At 39.9% G+C, this 17,440-nt stretch overlaps 1 protein-coding gene across 9 annotated transcripts in view; it reads right to left on the bottom strand.

The window, feature by feature from the left end:
• SCUBE2 (signal peptide, CUB domain and EGF like domain containing 2) overlaps positions 1-17,440 on the bottom strand; it is a 486,721-nt gene that overhangs the window by 202,297 nt on the left and 266,984 nt on the right. For 7 of the 9 annotated variants that reach the window (XM_085648142.1, XM_085648144.1, XM_085648145.1 and 4 more), the window contains exon 7: positions 5,565-5,654. The exons of the other annotated variants lie outside the window; for them this stretch is intronic. In XM_085648142.1, coding sequence (XP_085504268.1) covers positions 5,565-5,654 — 90 coding nt within the window. The remainder of the gene's footprint in view (positions 1-5,564; positions 5,655-17,440) is intronic. 9 annotated transcript variants of the gene reach the window in all.

The raw sequence follows: 17,440 nt of genomic DNA, 5'->3' as shown, positions 1-17,440 counted from the left end.
ATTCTCCATGTTTTTGAGAAGCGTTAAGGACAGAAAAATATCAAATAGCGAAGAAATACTTTAGAAACATTCCAGTTACCGGATTGTTTAGATGTTTTGATTTTAACTACAATTTAAATTAAGGTTGGCTTAAAAAAACGTTAAAATGTTTTACTACTGTTCTAGAAGGAAGTGCAAAACAAATCTCGATCATCCACAGATCTCTTGACTAAATGAAGTAACCCCACTTTCACGCCAAAGTCATTCATAAAGGATTCCTCCTTTGTCTACCTCCAAATTATCTTAGAAAGGGTTAATGTGGAAATGAATAAATTGTAGTGGCTTTTTCTAGACCACCTTATTTTCGGCCAGGCCAGCAACTGGCAAAAGTCAAACTGGCCCACATGTTTTAACAAACTCATCTCCTGTTATGAGTTTAAAGTTTATATTTAATGTAATAGAAGCACAAAGGGAGACTCAGAAAATTGGCATTTGGGTTCAAATCAATATGAATAATGAACAAGAAGCAATATAATTCCTAAAAGTGCTTGCCAATAAGCTCTACTCAAAGTGCAGCACAAAGCACTGTCTACAGGCATTCAAGCACAATGACGAAGAAATTTGACACCCTTGTGTTCAAATGAGCCTAATTAATAACCAAGAAGTATTAGAATTCTATATAAAATATCAGGACACATCAGTAATATCTACTGAAAGTGTAGCACAAAACACTGCCTAGAGGCATTCAACCACCACCATTAAGAAAATAACCATATAGTTAACTCACACCTGAATCAGTGAAACCACTGGCCTATGATAAATGTGGACACTAACCTTTGTCTCAAAATTGTAACTATAGCTGCTAACATTTTTGCACTTCATTTTTACACCTATGTTTAAATGTCTGTATGTGATTTTTGAGTTATTTTATGCAATTCATTTTTTTATAAATAAAACGAATTATTGATTGATACCAGAGTTCAGAGCAAAAGTAATTCTATCAAAATACTTCATAAAATTCATGCATGATTTACACCATTTCATGAAATGACCAGGGACAAACCTAAAAGCCTTTACAGCAACTGGATGATGTGGTTTTATTAAGTGAAATATAATAATTCAACAGTTAAGGAAAGCGGTAAATGATGTTCTATGGGTTTTGTGTCAACTAGAACAATATACAGAATTACATGCAGATTTTAGATGACTGATTAGAGGTTAAGGGACAATATCAGTTACATTATCACATGTACCATATGCAAATTTAAATCTATAGCACCACTAGAAATATATGCACAGCAAATGCCTCATCTCTAACAGCGGCCGATGATATACAATGTATACATACACATTTGTTTGTACTTCTACATGTGTTGCCAACTTAACTATCCCCTAAAATAGAGTGAGTGAAATATACCAGACTCAAACAAAAAAAAAATCATACAATGATAACAATCATTTGGTGTGACTTGAAAGTATAAGGCACATATTTCTTTAAAGTTACTCACAAAGCAAAGGAACATATGACTGCAAACATTAAATCTGAAGTTTCATTCAGTCAAAATCTTTCAGACTCATTATCAGAGAAGGTACTTATTTAAGGTGGGCGAATATTGCATTAATTTTGGTAGTTAAACCACAATTATATAGCACGTAAATTCTTTACACGGAAAATATTTCATATTGGGAAAAATAAACTCAAACTTGGGGCACTACCACCATTACATTCAGCTACTACCCCCGTCCCAACTGGACTGTTCAACAAGATCTTGAATAATTTCATCCTTTAGTCAGTCTACAATTCTTCAACTTATATGTAAAATATTACTTAAACTAAAGAATGGCATTCTAGCGTAGAACGTTTTAAGAACTTGGATGTTGGATTTTTTGCTCATATACATTCAACTAGATTAACATTACAATATTGCTGTCAGACTAACAGGCTGTCTGCTGCTTCTTTAAAAAAAAACTATGAATATGGAACTACAATTGGTATCAAGGACAAATACCAGAGATAATACGTCACATTGATCAGAAAATGAGCAGTCTCTGATATTTTCTCACATAGGCATTGAATAGACTCTCAAAAACATGCAAGCAGACCAACATACAAGGGAAACATACATGGAAAGAATAATAGACAACACACCAGATGATGCCAACCTACAAAACTTTGAAAAGACAGGACGCAACATCTGATATCCTCAATTTCAGAAGATGAAGAGCATTCAACAAGTGATCACTTAAACTACCTATAACTGGGTGTCTCTTCTGTGGTCACATAATGTTCCGGTACTGTTATCTTTGGTACAGTTACAGGTATTTACTTTATATAATTAAAGTTTCTATATATAATTGTAAATGTAGATTTGGGGGAGAATTCGATGTGATTTAGATTCTATATTTAGTTCCACCATCATCAGTCAACCCACTAGTCTACAAATACAAGACTATACAGATATAAAATCGCCACTTAGTAATAAAGATGGCACTACATAGATAACCCTTGCACCTAAGCAGTTGTGCTTATATGATTGTTGAAGGCATAATAGTAGTCCTAAGCATCCTTGGTAGAATATTGAAGTGCCAAACCTGTACAGGATGGCATTAAAACCAAGGCAGAAATAGTAACTTGAAAAATAGCATTACCTTGAACAGGTGCCATCATAAATATAATAGAGAAAGATAAAACTTCCCCTAGCCATAACTCTTCATAAGATAATTCCTTAAACATGATATCTGTCAAAAAGAGTTAATCTGCAAAACAGCATAATGAGGAACAATTTTACCCTCTATAATTAGTTAATTTCATCACAGCAAATTCTAGTGGTTCTGTTCAACTTGTGAGGTTAATGATTGCTTTTCTCTGCAGTGCCTCAACATTGTTACTCCATGGTGGTCCAGGATGTATCAAATACCAGAAGTGTCTACCTCCAGGCTTTCAGGTGTCTCCCTAGGGGCCATTTTGCATTGAATTGCATTGATGAACTGTATGCGTATAGGCAGGGCTCAAAGGGCAGATGTACCAAAATGAGCAATTCAGCACTACCTCAGTTGTGACTCTAGGCAGGCTAATCACTTGAGCCTTCAGATGATAAGATAACTAAAGCTCAAACAGCAACTTCTGAAACCACATATTATCAATTTCTCAGCAAGATAGATCCAAACATGCCCTTCAGTGCAGGAGGAGGATTTACCAGTGATAATTTGAATGGCCTGGAAAGCCTCCAGTCGGCAAAACTCGCACAAAATAATGTAGGAAGGCAAACCACAATCACCAGTGACTCCAGAGTAAATGACTCCCGCTCTTCAGTAAAACCATAAAATCACCCAAACAACGTCTGCCGAACATACAATGTGGCTAGCTTCCACTGATAACAAAAATGATTCCTTTATGGGCAAGAGTAGGCATCATCATAAATTCAGATGCACCAGTCAGAAAGGGTGCATACTTGATTTAAGTATGAAGCAACTACAGATTAATTAGGAAGCAATATATGATGAAAAATAAAAAGTGGTATGGAATATTCTTCTGATACACCACCTTTGGATTGTTTCTGGGATGCTGCTGGCCTGAATGTTAAGTAATGTTCACTAGGTTTCAATAATCTACTTGGGAGTATTTGGAGGTTTAGCTGCTGCCGCAGTAGTCAGGCAATAATGAAATTCATGGTGGGCCATGGATGGCCCTTCCTGAAATGGATCTCCACTCACCGTCTACCAGAGCAAGAGTCTCTATCAATTTTAAAACTATTGAGACAGTAAATAAACTCTCTCTCATGGATCTAGACAAAAAAAGAACTGTTGGATCATAATTAAAATGGGAAAGCAGGGGTCAAAAAAAACTTCTGTGTTACAATGCACAACAGATTCCCAGATAGAGGCGATATATTGGTCATGTCAAACATGTTTGAGATTTGGAGTGCCTCCTCAGGCTATATCAAATGACTCACCAAAAATGACAAGTCCTACATGGCAAGACTGTGTCTAACCATTAAATATCTCATCAAAAATACAAAAGGTTTCAGTAAAACTATAGTTGATGATTTTCAATTGTCACTGACAGGGCCATTTCTCTTCATATGCCCATTTTTGTCTTTTGTTTCCATACCTTTCCGTTAGTAGGTCCAGTCACCTTTGAACAGCTTTTAGCCAATTTTCTTTATCTGGTTTTTCTCTTTTACTGTGAGATGGTGTCACTATTGCATTCATGGGTGCATGTCTTATTTGTTCAACTACTATTTTCACCGCCATCTCCAGAGCATTAAAGTTGCATTAAGGTTGTATCTTGTGGTCACAAATAGACCAATATGATTTTGTTTGCAGATTTTATGTAGGGGTGCAACTATTGGTCTTGCGATGCCTGATACAATCAATAAAGTTTGACATTATAAAGCTTACAGCATGAAACCAATGACAACTACCCATTAGATTGTAACTCATTGTAATCACAGGCAATCAGATACAACACACTGTATGCAAACAAATAAAAGACATCCTTCTTCTATATGTAACGGGGGTATTGCAAATCAAAAAAAGTTGAATTAATATATAAATTCATCAAAGTGCATATTCAGGGACTATAGAAGTACTATATTTTAATTCTATATGCTTGGTGGTAGCTTATTTTTTAATAATGCAAGGGAAATTAGACCGACTCAAATCCCTCATGTCAACCTTCTCCAATATTCTTCATATCAAATTTTCCCCCAATGCTTCATACCCAAAACCTTTGTGTTTCATTGCCTTGCACCCTTCCACTTGTCTGTAGAACCTGAAATAAATCCTTTCTCTCTTCCAACAGGGACTGAAGTGGGAAGATGACACAAGCAACAGATCCCCACTCATCTGTATGCCACCAGCAAGGGAACATGCACACATATGAACTCCTACCATGAAATCACAACTGATTGAGATGTTATTGGTCTCAGAGTTAAAGGACGTGTAAATCATGCCAGGATTTGATCTAACAACTAAGTAAGCAAAGGTAGATATAGGGTTAGATAACTAGAGGAAGGCTATGAAGATTAACCCAAAAACACAGAACTGACGTCAAATGAGACAGTGGGCCAGGTGTTGTATGTAAGGCTGGACCCACAAGTAGGCTATGGTGGCACATTGTGCAGTTAGTTACATACATTATTTTGAATATACAGGGAGCTGTTTTCGTTAGACCTGATGATGAACAAGTAAATTAAAAGTAATTTACAAAACTAATATCCTCTTTGGGAACCTGGTTAGGGTCACTAGATAATCAGACTCCAGGCCACAAAAGCTTTGTAAGCAAGACAGTGACATCTGACTCTTATAGACTAGTGTCCAATACATCACTCCTCATCCTTCTCTTCCAAGGTAATTATAGAAAGGCTGTGCTCTGGTTGTGGTCACAGATGAATGCTAATACTCAGCATTAACCATGATACAAAAAGTGAATGAACATATCAAGAATGATTCATCACACAGGCTCCCCAAAGATGTGCCCTTTCACAAACCACACCAAATGCTGTTCCAGTAAACATTGCAAAAAACATACATAGTCAAAAATATTAAGAAACAACAGACTTCAACAAGATTGACTTGTTTACCCATCAGTAGTCTCCGTTTCACTCGCTTGTCCACATCCGCACCTGACGTGGCATTGTTCTCAGAGTTCTCAATGACCATTTCATCTTTCTCTGCAATATAGTGAAGACAAAAATAAAACTTCTCAAACTGAAGGTGGTTGTGTTTGTTGATGCATTCTGTCTCCACAGATCTAACAGAATTGAGGAATATAAAACAAAAAGCCTGTAAAAGGAAAATATTATATTCATTAGCCTTGCAAGCTGTAAACGTTTACAAAGATTTACCACTGACTTACTCAGAAGTGTCCAGCATTGACCCATGGGGTTGATTAATGGCAGAATTTCAGGATACCAACATGTGATGATGACTGTATGTACTATTCATCTAAATGAAAACACTTTTCATATTTATGTAGTTTTCATATTCACTTATGAGCCAGAAAATCTCCCATGAATCCGGCACTAGTAGACCAACATTGGACACCTCCTGACAAAGGCAAAGTTATCATTCAATTATTCGTTGACTGAAATTAATCAGGAGTGCCACTTAAGTTTATAGTTTTTATAACAGATTAACAAGAATTGCATTTCACCAATTGTTTTTCTGATCAAACAATTAAACAGCCCAACTGCAGTTAATTTGCGCGCTATCTGCGGTCCCCTGAAAGCAAACTGTATATGGTCATACGAAATGTTAAAGTTGAACTTAAGTAGTGGTCGTTACCCCATTTCCCCATCTGCAGGTTACAAAATGCCACCAGCAGGAGGAGTTTCCTGTATTTCATCCTAGTAATCACTAGCAGGGCATCAATGGGGCTATCAGTGACGTGGCCTTCAAGGCTTACGGAGGGGATCACTTTTTGAAGAGTGACTAGAGACCAGGCAGAGGAGATCTGAAGGAAAGTTGTAGAGACTTAGATAAAAGGTATTTTTTGCACGGCTCACCCGGCACAGAAGAACTCGTACACTAGACCAGTAAACTAGAAAGAGCAAGGGTCTCAGAGACTCTAAGAAAAGTATTGAGCTTGCCAGGAGGGGTGGACAAAAGGGTAACATGAGGAAGGCCAATCTGATCTTGCAGTCAGGGCAGCAACCAACCAAGTGACTTGATTCACACCCTCTTGTGCAGAGTTCTAGTCTGGCTAAGCCTGGTTTCAGCTGTGCTCTAGAGGAATTATAAATAGATTTCATTTCGAATATCAACTATAAAAATCATTCTACAATTCAGGAAAAATGACAAAGCGTGCAAATTACAGGAATAAATGAAGACGTACTGTGTTATTATGAAAAAGTTGGATCAGGGTTAAAGGTTTATTTGTAATTGAATTCACATATTCATCATTTTGAGCACAGCACAGTCTGTACTATTGTCTATTTCATTTTGATTTGGTGTGATATATAATCACAGAAGCTTTGCTTCTATATATATAGCGGCTCATGTTTATTTGTTGGTTGTTTTCATATTGAATAATACAGGTTATGTATATATACTTTACCTGCACAAATCAATCCCCCCAGAACCGCTGTTTTTATAAAGCTCAAATTAGCACCATTAATCAACTTTTTGGTTTGAGCTATTGGGTCAACTTTAATCCATCGGAGTCTCCAACCACTATCAGTCACAGTCTCCTACTGGAGAACAGTTCCTATGGTCGTAGCAGGTCACAAACTAGTGCTCCAAAAGTCAAGAGTAAAGGGTTGTGGTCACTCTTGAGATGGGTTCTAATTATTGGGATAGACTAAAATATGGTCAATAGTGAAAGGTCCACCCTTAGCAAAAAATATACGGGCAGGCAGGCAGGCATATGCAGAGACAAATGTCCCAAAGAAGTTATCAAATTATTATGCACTGAAGAAATCAATCAAAAACCTCCCCTGAAGGTCAATCTGCTATCTAATATGAAGGACTTAGAGTGGCCAGCATAGATGTCTGGCTCACAAGAGCTAATCTCAGTATTAAAAATCACTGTTAAGAATTACAGACATGGAAGACATATTTTCCAGGTTAAATTTATTGATCTATGTTTTTTTTTAAACTTGACAATTCAGTAAGATAAGGAAAGGGAATCTTACCAAATTAATTATTGTATAAATCAACTAGAGAACCAGAGAGCAATCTGCGAAGCCAAGTTGTAATGCCAAGAAATTGGAGGACTTCAATGGCCAAAATACTTGACCGCGCAGGGGAGAATCAATTAGATAAGTAACATTAGAACACATCCTAGCAACACAGAACTGAAAACCATCCAAGTGAAACTCACTCGCCCCCACACCATGTTTCTGGCAGTGGAACAATGTAGAAATGACTGACAATCTCTGACCACCTCAAATCTTGTAGCCTTAACACAAGACCAGTAAAGTTCCAACTAAGCATTTTTAATTTGGAGCAATCGTTCTCAGATTGCTCCTTATTTCCCTGGCTGATGCTTATCTTATTAGAAGGGGAATCAGCCTTAGGGTCTCTAGTAACTGTACACATCCAAAGTGGACAATAACCCAAACATACTCTGAGCTGGGACACCCTGCAAGCTAATTTAAGATGGTTGGGGGTGTTTCAAAGCTATACATGAATACCCAGATCCTATTTTACCATTGTGTTCACTTGGATGATCACTTTCGCTCTTTAAAAACATACGTAGACACAGACCTTCCAGTAACTTATACATCCTTTGTCATAGATGCCCCCTTTTCACCCCCTCCATCAACGAGCCAGTTTGGTGATAAAACCCTTTAAAAAGCCTAAATGTAAGATGAAAATGCTATTAGGTGAGAAGGAAGAGCTGCAATGCTAACTTAGTCACCCATTGGAGAATGAAATGATAAAGCAATACAGTTGCAAGTTATACTATTCCTATAGCAACCAACATCCAAGCAACCAGATGAGCCATTTGAAGGTCAGAGTACCTTAAGCTGACAGCACAAGTCTGATTTCTTACAGCTTTGTTTAAGAGAGATAAAGGGGTGAATGCCTACGGTGAGTGGAGAGGTGTGGTGCAGCAGCCAGGGCAGCTGACTTCGGAGCACAGGGCTCACGGTTTGAGCTCCGGCGGCAGCTCAGCTCAGCACCATGTGACTCTGGGCAATAGCTCACTTAATTTCCACAACGGCTCCCAGCGCCTTGAGACCCGTAAGGGTGAGTAGTTTGCGCTTTACAAATACGGATTTACATTTAAATTTTTTTTATTTTTAGTGCCACAGGGGTTTACCTGTGGAATAAGATGCAACACACGTGTGTGAAATTACTGCGCCATTCAAAGAATGAGTTCTTCCCAGTTGCACAACTTCTTTTGGGTTCCCCTTCCCAATATTACTCCTCTCAGCCCCCAATCCCTGACCTATTTAGTCAGGAGAAGAAGAGGGAAAATGGTGCCAATAATGTTAGGAGAAGGTGTAAAAATCTGTCTGAGCAGCACAGTGACAATTGTTCAAAGCATGACAACACCCTTCAGAAGACTAAAGAATTGGTCCTTGACATCCAATAGAGTGATCTCACATCTTTTAAAAGCATTTAAAATGGTCTCCAGATAGCTGGAATTTGTTTTTCACTCTAATAGTATAATAAATATTGGGCACTCCCAGTAAGAGTTTGCAAGCCGGCTGCAGGGGTTTGCGTAGGATATCCATAGCCTGGTAAAATTTAAAGAGTTATCTGGAATGCAGAGTAGCAGAAATGCCCAGTCTTGGAGCTTACTTATGTTTGGTAGCAGGTAAATGCACCTCAGAGTGTTCCGTGGATGCAATTTCAGCATTAAGCCCCACCGCCTCTGCCCTCTTGAGAAACCCTTAAATAGTGTCTACAGTGGACTTAGCTTTCTAACCAGGAGTAGTTGTCCTCTATGTAATGGAAGTTTCCCCCTTCATCATGAATCGAGTGGAACAGCCCGTGAGTAGCAGACATATATATCAGGGACACCATCAATCAATATTTGGATACCTTATTGCTCCCAAATGAATATATGTAGTAATAGTATCTGGGACTTGGCCACACTATACATGCCATCATAACTAGAGGTGTTATGAATTTGTATGCAGGTGAAATGATGATCACGGTATATGCTATCAGAATGGTTTATTGCAGATTGACTTGGCACCAGTTCTGATTAGGCTGAGATCGCCTCAGTAGCACATGATGTACACCCACGTTTTCCAGGTCACATAAGAGGGTGTGCTTTTTGAAGGATTGGCTTACTGAAGAAAATTAATCTGCAGGTTTGGTGACCCAAAATATCTCTTAAGAGGAGGCCTTTTGATCCATTTAGGCTTCATTCTAAGTATTATAAATATTTATAATCCCGATTGAGTATATAGCACTGCTCCAACGTGGCATCTTGAATCTAAAGCAAACCTAGTAGTCAGTTAAAAAGCAGCTTAGTTATGTGCTAATGTCTGCATGATTTCAAGCCTCTGTGCAATTCCCTGCAAAAGGCTCTTTCGAGAAAGTAAGAAGTTTGAATGAGTTTGCACTGTTGATGAAGGGCTGCATTTTCCTAGTAAATTTGTTTCCTATGTACATGTCATTTCAGGTAATGTTCTATGATGTGGGAATATTTTATGGTAATTAACTAAAAAAGAAAAATAATCTGCTGGGTTACCACATAGGGAGTCACACAGTTATCTTTACTGCTTCTTCCTTTTTGTCTTGACATTTCACCTGGATTAAATTCCATTAAACTGTGTTGTGACAGGATACAGAATGTGGTGTACAACAACCAAGGATATCACTGATTGGTCTCAGCGGTCATTCAAAACTGTACAATTTACACTCCTCTGAAGGTTAGTAAAATAATGCTAGATAACATTAACACTTATTTTAAGTGTCTGGAGATATTTTAATTTACCTGCAGAAATCTATGTAGCAATACAGGTTCAAATGGAAATTTCCCATTCCATTACGGACAGCTTAGATTCCTGTGGTAATTCTGCATTCCAACACCCGGGCCATGGGTAATTTTGTGTACACCATTACCCATTACCCATGCCCTGATCTCTGGATAAAGGTCTAAATTTCTTACGCCTCTCTCAGATAAAACAATAGCTTTATTTTATTAGAAGATCACTTAAAATTCACAAACAAATGAGAAAGAGGCTGGGCCTGACACTCATCAAAAGAAAAGTGTGCACTTCGGGTACTCACAGAAGATGGAACAGATTAACAAATTAGAGATTTTTCAAAAATAGGAATATTCTAACAGGTTCTTACCTCAGATCATCCAGGAGAAATACTGGACCAAAATCTATCTATATCAGTGCAGCATAGATATCTCAGAATTACCCTAGCCCACAGAATAGGTTGGAACAAATGAACTGTTTGATGGAATGTCATACTCAACAGGGAGAAAAATGGTGTTTAAGATATTTTTTTCTATTTGGGTTCTTGGAGTCCTTTTAGAATGAAATATTTGTGAAGCTTCACATACATCTCAGCATATGAAAATTATGCCTCTAGACCATCCTCAAGTGGAACCATGGCTCATTGATAACAGATCTCTTTAAATCTTGCAATTAATCTTTGCGGTTGTGGGAAAGTGTGGGTCTTCCTACATTTACTCCTAAAATACATTCATTGGATTGAAATATCAGTGCTAGATACAGTTTGTGCCTTCAACCTTAAGCCAGAACCTTTGGTGTTGAGGGTTAAAAGTAGCCCCTTCAGTTTTCAAGTGCTGGCTGAGAAAATGGAATTCCAATCAAACCATGTTGCAGAAATGTGTCCATATACAGGTCATATGGTTCCATTGCTAAGGTTCCAATATGCTTTCTAATGTCATATCTATTTCTTTCAGGTGCTTACAGTAGTGCCCTTCCTTGATTTATCAATCTAAGGCCACATATATAAAGATTTGGAATAGCAATTACTTAATTGCGATTTTCAGTGAATCGCAATTAGGTATTCACTATTCCAAATGTATGACACTTCAAGAGTTTCATTTAGCGATTCGTGGGGACTCGCAAATCGACCTACCTCATTAATACTAATGAGGAAAATCACAATTTGCGACCCCCTAGGAATCGCTAGAATCACGGGGATGGTGACCTGCTGGGGTCAGCAGACCACCATCTCTGTGATTGCTTTTAAATAAAGCAAAACGGGTTGTCTTTAAATAACAAAAATGAAAAGTTTTCTTTTAATTTTTCATGAGCAGGCAGTGGTCCATGGCACTTCTCATTTGCGAATGGGTTATCACCAACTTAAATTTGGTGGTAAATTGCGAATGTTTTGCATCCGTATTCATGGTCACAAAACATTCATACATACTGTTCTGGTGTTTGGAAGGGATGCCCTAAACACGCCACTTCCAAATGCCGAATCGCAAACCCATTTTGCGATTTGGTAACAAGTTACCGAATCGCAAAATAGGGTTTGTTACATGTGTAAAGCATTTTTTGCGTTCGCAAATGGGCCGATTCTGAGAACCGGGCCATTTGCGAACGCAAAAAATGTTTGATACATGTGGCCCCTAGTCATTTGATGCAATCAGTGAATTCAGCTGTTTGTGAGGTATGAGATGGTGTTCTTAAGGGTTTGAATATATAATTTGTATGAATTTTAACTCAATAATTTTGATAGTTTTTAGATTTCCATAGAAGTAACCTTAACATTACCTTACAGAGCACACATAATATGTGTATTTGAGAGTCACTGTTATAAATGTAATTGGATGGTCTTATTGAGGGACGTGAGATATACCCAGCGCTCAAATTTCACAGAGAATGTGTGCAAGTCCGAAATCTCCAAACTCATGCTTTCTCAGGGGTAGAGAGAATAGCTCACATATATCCATTCAGGTGAGGTAAAAAGTCTGTAAAATACCTAAAAGCTTGTCTGACACTAAACTACTGGGAGCTCCATGGAGACAACTATAAGACATTGAGAACCTACACAAGCATATGGTAAAGTGGCAAAACTGCTTGAGGTATGACTTGCCAGGCAGCTGCATTCCTGCCAAAGCTATAACAAAGCTCTTCATTCCTATCAGTACAGTGCTTTTGCAAAATTCATATCTTGCTGTAGAGTATTTTCTAAATATATTTTGATTGTCAAAAAGCCAATAATTGCACTCATACAACTAATGCACACACAAGAGGAGTCTGGCACTCCACCTATCCCTGACCCAACTCTTTACTACATAGTTTACAAATAAAACAGGTGTAGAAGATTAGTAGTCAATCAATTGTTCAGTTTGAAGGCATGTAAAAATGTACCTTACATTACAAAAGCTCGATTTCATTAGTTTATCCTTTATCTTGATTCTTGATCACTTACAGCTAGAAGGTTTCCCTCATTTGCTACTCGAATTACAGTCAACACTTGTCTCAACCTCAATAGCCGCAAGCACAGAACTTTTTCAATTCTGTTATTATTCATGGTTAAAAAGGAGTATATGAGAAGTTAATTATTAAATCAAAGTAATATGCTTACTCAATCCCTTTCCTTATTGGTGATAATCTCTTGGTACATTATTTCACATATGAATCACATCCAATAGAGCACACACGTAAACCTGGATTTTAATACAGTGTGTTTATGTCATAAGATCAGAAAACTGTATACAGACTTCCAGTTTTAAATTGTAAGGTAGAAAACAAAGGAGAAAATATAGGTTGTCTGCAAGAGAGGAGCTTCTGATTGGTAGGCAAGTATAGTTACATAATATATTCATGAATTTGTTCAGTCTGTGTGGAGAAAGAAGCCATTAATCAAATGTGAGCGGTACATTTGGCAAGGTTAAGTTGCTCAGTACCAAGCCACTTATTTATGCCATAAGGTAAGGTTTACCTTAGTTCTATCTTTAAGTTCCCTCATAGCACAGTCCTGTTTTGGAGAATTACAGTACAGGGTTGATCAATAATGGTACTGATATTGGTATAATGTAGTTTGACTCTCCTTTATGGTGTACGCTTGTTAGTATTTACTACCCATCATCAATGATGCACTGTCCTGTGTCATAAGACTGTTATTCTGCCTGGGAATAATTTTGTCCTGCTTCTGTCCATGATTAGTGAGTTGAACTAACACTTACAGGTGGTCCTATTTATTTTAGGAAGCGGCTTCACAGAGGGAGTACTGGAGGACATAAATACCACATCATGTCATCACATGTGAAGCTACTAACATATGCACAGTGTGGAATGTATGTTAAGAACAGTGAAGGATGGTCACCGTTTTGGGTAGGTATTTTCATATTGTATCACAAAAAAGATAAGTGGAGGAATGCTTGCAATAAATCTAACCAGTGCCGGAATCAACCAGGTAGCATTCTTACTTATTGGTTAGACTTAATGAAAGTATTACTCCTATCACCTTTTGTGTTTGGTGTTACACCCTAAGTGACCAAGAATATGCACAGACGTGGGTCCTTTTCTCACTGTGCCACTGTAACAAAGCTACACCTGTCTGAAGAAGTTCAATTAGGCAGAAACCAGTTTTAGTGTGCTTGAGTTCGGGTTCAGAGAGGACTTGGTTTGGCAAGTTGGGCTGGACTGTTCCTATTCAAACAGGACAAAGACTGATTTGCATAGGGCTAAGTCTCATCTGAGGTGGCATGGTGGGCAAAATAACAATTGATTGGAATGCTACCCCCAGAGATTGCCAGTGGATATGTGTGTTTTGTATACTTGTTTGTTAAAGGACATCAATAATTATGTCACAAGATTCAAGAGAACTCTTTTTACCTTTCAGTGCTGTCCATGCAGTTGATCAACTTACTTTCTTTTTTGCAAATCATTATTTTTCTGCGGTCACCTTGTGATGATTCTGCTGTTTGAACAATTTATATATAAAAAAAGGCAGAATGTATGCTCATGTTCATGAAGTCCTAAGTAGTGTTCTGACAATGGTTTTCCTGCTAGAAATGTGTTTCTGTTGCTGTGGAGTTCCTGTATCCCTTGTTTAAATCGTCTTATAGTACTTTCAATGTAATATTATGTAGACTATCAAGCAATCAATCAGGTGTTTGTTAAGCGTGACTACTCACCCGTGTGAGAAGTTGGCCTGATGTATGATGTCACTAGTTCTAGTGTACACTTTATATCAGTCCAAATACCCTTATGGTGATTGGTTGTAAAGTCAACCTTATAGACCAGCTATCCTAGTGGTAGCATGGACAAGAGCAGTCTTAGGCTAAACTCTGAATGGCATGTGAAGCCAGCTGTGATACCATATATAATCCCTTGAATACCAAATGAAAGGACACCACAACAGATATATATATAAAATAAAGTGTATTTATTCTAGTCAAACCCTCAGCACTCTTTATGAGATTAGAGGTAATTACAACACAGTCTTATTTAAGCATACATTCAATCACACAGGTAAGTAATACAGTTAGGCCCTAGGGGCCACGCAAACCATATACTAAGTAAGTGGTATAAGGACCACTGTCACGGAAATAGAATAGGCCTAGGCCTAGGGAATCGCTGGGGCTACACTACACTAGCGTTAGTTAGGAAGTGGGAGGCCCACGGGATTCGTGTGCAGAGTGGAAACACTCACGCGTAATGCGTAAAAGTCAATAGCAATAGTACAGTTTAGAAAACTGTAGATTTAGGACACTTCCGGAGTAGCTAGGAAGTTGAGACTTGAAAACTAGACACTAGGATAGTCACTATCCTGATGAGCACCGGAGTACCCAAGTTACCTAGCCCACAGGCTGCGGGTGCATAGGGGTGAAGATGCGTCGTTTTCGTCGTCGACTCCTATGGATGCCTGAAGAAAGATGCTGACAGGCAGTCAGTGAAGAGTGTCCGGTGGATCCCAAGGCTGGGATCAAGAAGAGAGGAAACCTGCAAGCAGAAGGGACAGAGTCAAGGTCACTAGCCAGTGACCACGTGGAACCAGGAAGGAACCAGGCGATGTCGTGAAGATTGCAGGTGAAGGTGAAGCTTGTCGCTGCAGCCAGGAGGACCAGGAAGCGTCGAGGATGACCAGGACCAGGAGGCGAGCTGTCCCCCGAAGGCTCTTGCTGTCGGCGGCGTCGAAGTCGGACTAGGACTCACCAAGCCTTGGCAAGCGGAACCCACGAAGAACGGAGGACTTGCTTCTGGTGCAGACCAGGAAGGTCTGGGGTGCTTCTTCTTTGCAGAGAAGCGGGAGCCAGTCTGGAGGAGCCAAACCAGTGCAGAAGATTTCAGGGAGCGTCGTCACAAAGGCCACCAGCCAGCGGGCAAGCAACCGGACAGACGCGGCAAGCAGGAAAATGCAGAAGGGCCCCACGCAGGACTCGTGGAGTGTGGGGGGCTGATCTTCGGTGCAGATGGTGCTTGGGGTTGGGGCTTCTCAATCCCCGGTGCACAACTTCGAGGGTGCCTCAGAAGTTGCGCTTTAAGTTACTAGCCACTTTTCCCAGGTAGCCGGTCCCACGTCGCTCGTCGCCTCCACGGATCTCAGCTTTGCTGTCGATGTGGATCAGGGTCGGAGAAGTCTGGAAGTCAAGGCTCTGGTCGGGCTCTGCAGTCGGTTCCTCGTAGAACGTGGGCAAAGCAAAGGGTAGTCTCTTGATGGTGCCTGTTTGCACAGGGTAGCCACTCCTTGGCCACAAGGGAGATTCTTCAGTCTTCTTCTTTCGTCGAATGTCGAAGGTCCAGAGTTTCTGTTCAAGTTGCAGGTTCAGGATAATCTAAAGTCTTGAGGCCCAACTCCCACTCTTATACTAATCTGGGGGGCTGGGATACCTGCTAGGTCACGCCTTATGGGTGGGACCTGGGAGGGGGTGGTTACACCCACTTCCCTTTGTCCAGTTTCGCGCCAGAGCCGGGGCTGGAGTGCCCCAGCGCCGGTTTGAACTGGACTATGCAAGGAACACCTTGTGTGCCCCAGGCATGTCTCATTCCTTTCAGCCCACCCTGCCCCAATACACTAAAGGCTGTCTGGGGAGGTGCTAGCACCTCCCCAAGCAGGAAACCTATTGTCCAGGCCTCCCTGGCTGGGATCACTCCCAGCTGCAGGAGGTCAGACTTGTGTCGTGGCAGCAGCATCCATTTTGTGATGCTGAGGCTTTGGTCAGAGGCTAACAGTGAAGTATGATTTTAACATGTCTTTCCCTCTAGAAGGGGGGAATAATATCCTCATGTCCGGAAATGGCATGGGGGTATTATTCCACAGTGTTAGACACCTTACACGACATGTTTCGATAAAGCCAAACCATAGTTACCATAACCGTCTAAGATTATAAGGCACTTTAAGAGTATATGGTAGGCTATATCATAGAACAGCTATAAGGACTTGGTTCCGAAAGCTGCAGACAGGCTCAGCTCATGCTAGAGCACCATCTCACATGTTACCAAGCACTCTGCCTCCAGGATTGTTAAGGCCTGCCATAGGAGTGGCTGATAGGTACACATGTGTCTATATGTAAGTTAGGTATAGGAATACTACACCTAAGCAAGGGGTGATTACACGACCTTGCCCCAGCTGAGTGATCAGCCAGTTGTGTCAGAATGGAAGGCCAGGCCAGGGGTGGCATAATGCATGCTGCAGCCCCTGGTAGGCCTAGGGTACACCTATGCCCTGGGTACCTAGGGTACACTGTACAGGGGCCAATAAGGTGATCCTATCCAAATGGGTTATGCACCTAAAGTACATAGTATTAATTTAGAGAGAGAACAGCAGGGCTGTGGGTCTGATTAGCAGGCCCACAGCCACATCTAAGTCGAAAACCAGTAAAGCAAAAGCAAAAAGTGGGGGTGAACATAGAAAGCAGACCCTACTCTCCTACACAACCCCCCCCCCCCAAACTTAGGGACATTAAACTAACCTTGACCAGTTGAGTCTTTATGTTCTAAGTGGAAATATCTGGAGAGTCCATCTGCATTGGCATGGTCAGTCCCAGGTCTATGTTCCACTGTGAAGTCCATCCCCTGTAGGGAAATGGACCACCTAAGAAGTTTGGGATTTTCAC

Source organism: Triturus cristatus, chromosome 3_2 (genome assembly GCF_964204655.1).
Source record: "Triturus cristatus chromosome 3_2, aTriCri1.1, whole genome shotgun sequence".
Taxonomy (NCBI): Eukaryota; Metazoa; Chordata; class Amphibia; order Caudata; family Salamandridae; genus Triturus; species Triturus cristatus.
This window is presented reverse-complemented; position numbering and strand designations above follow the sequence as displayed.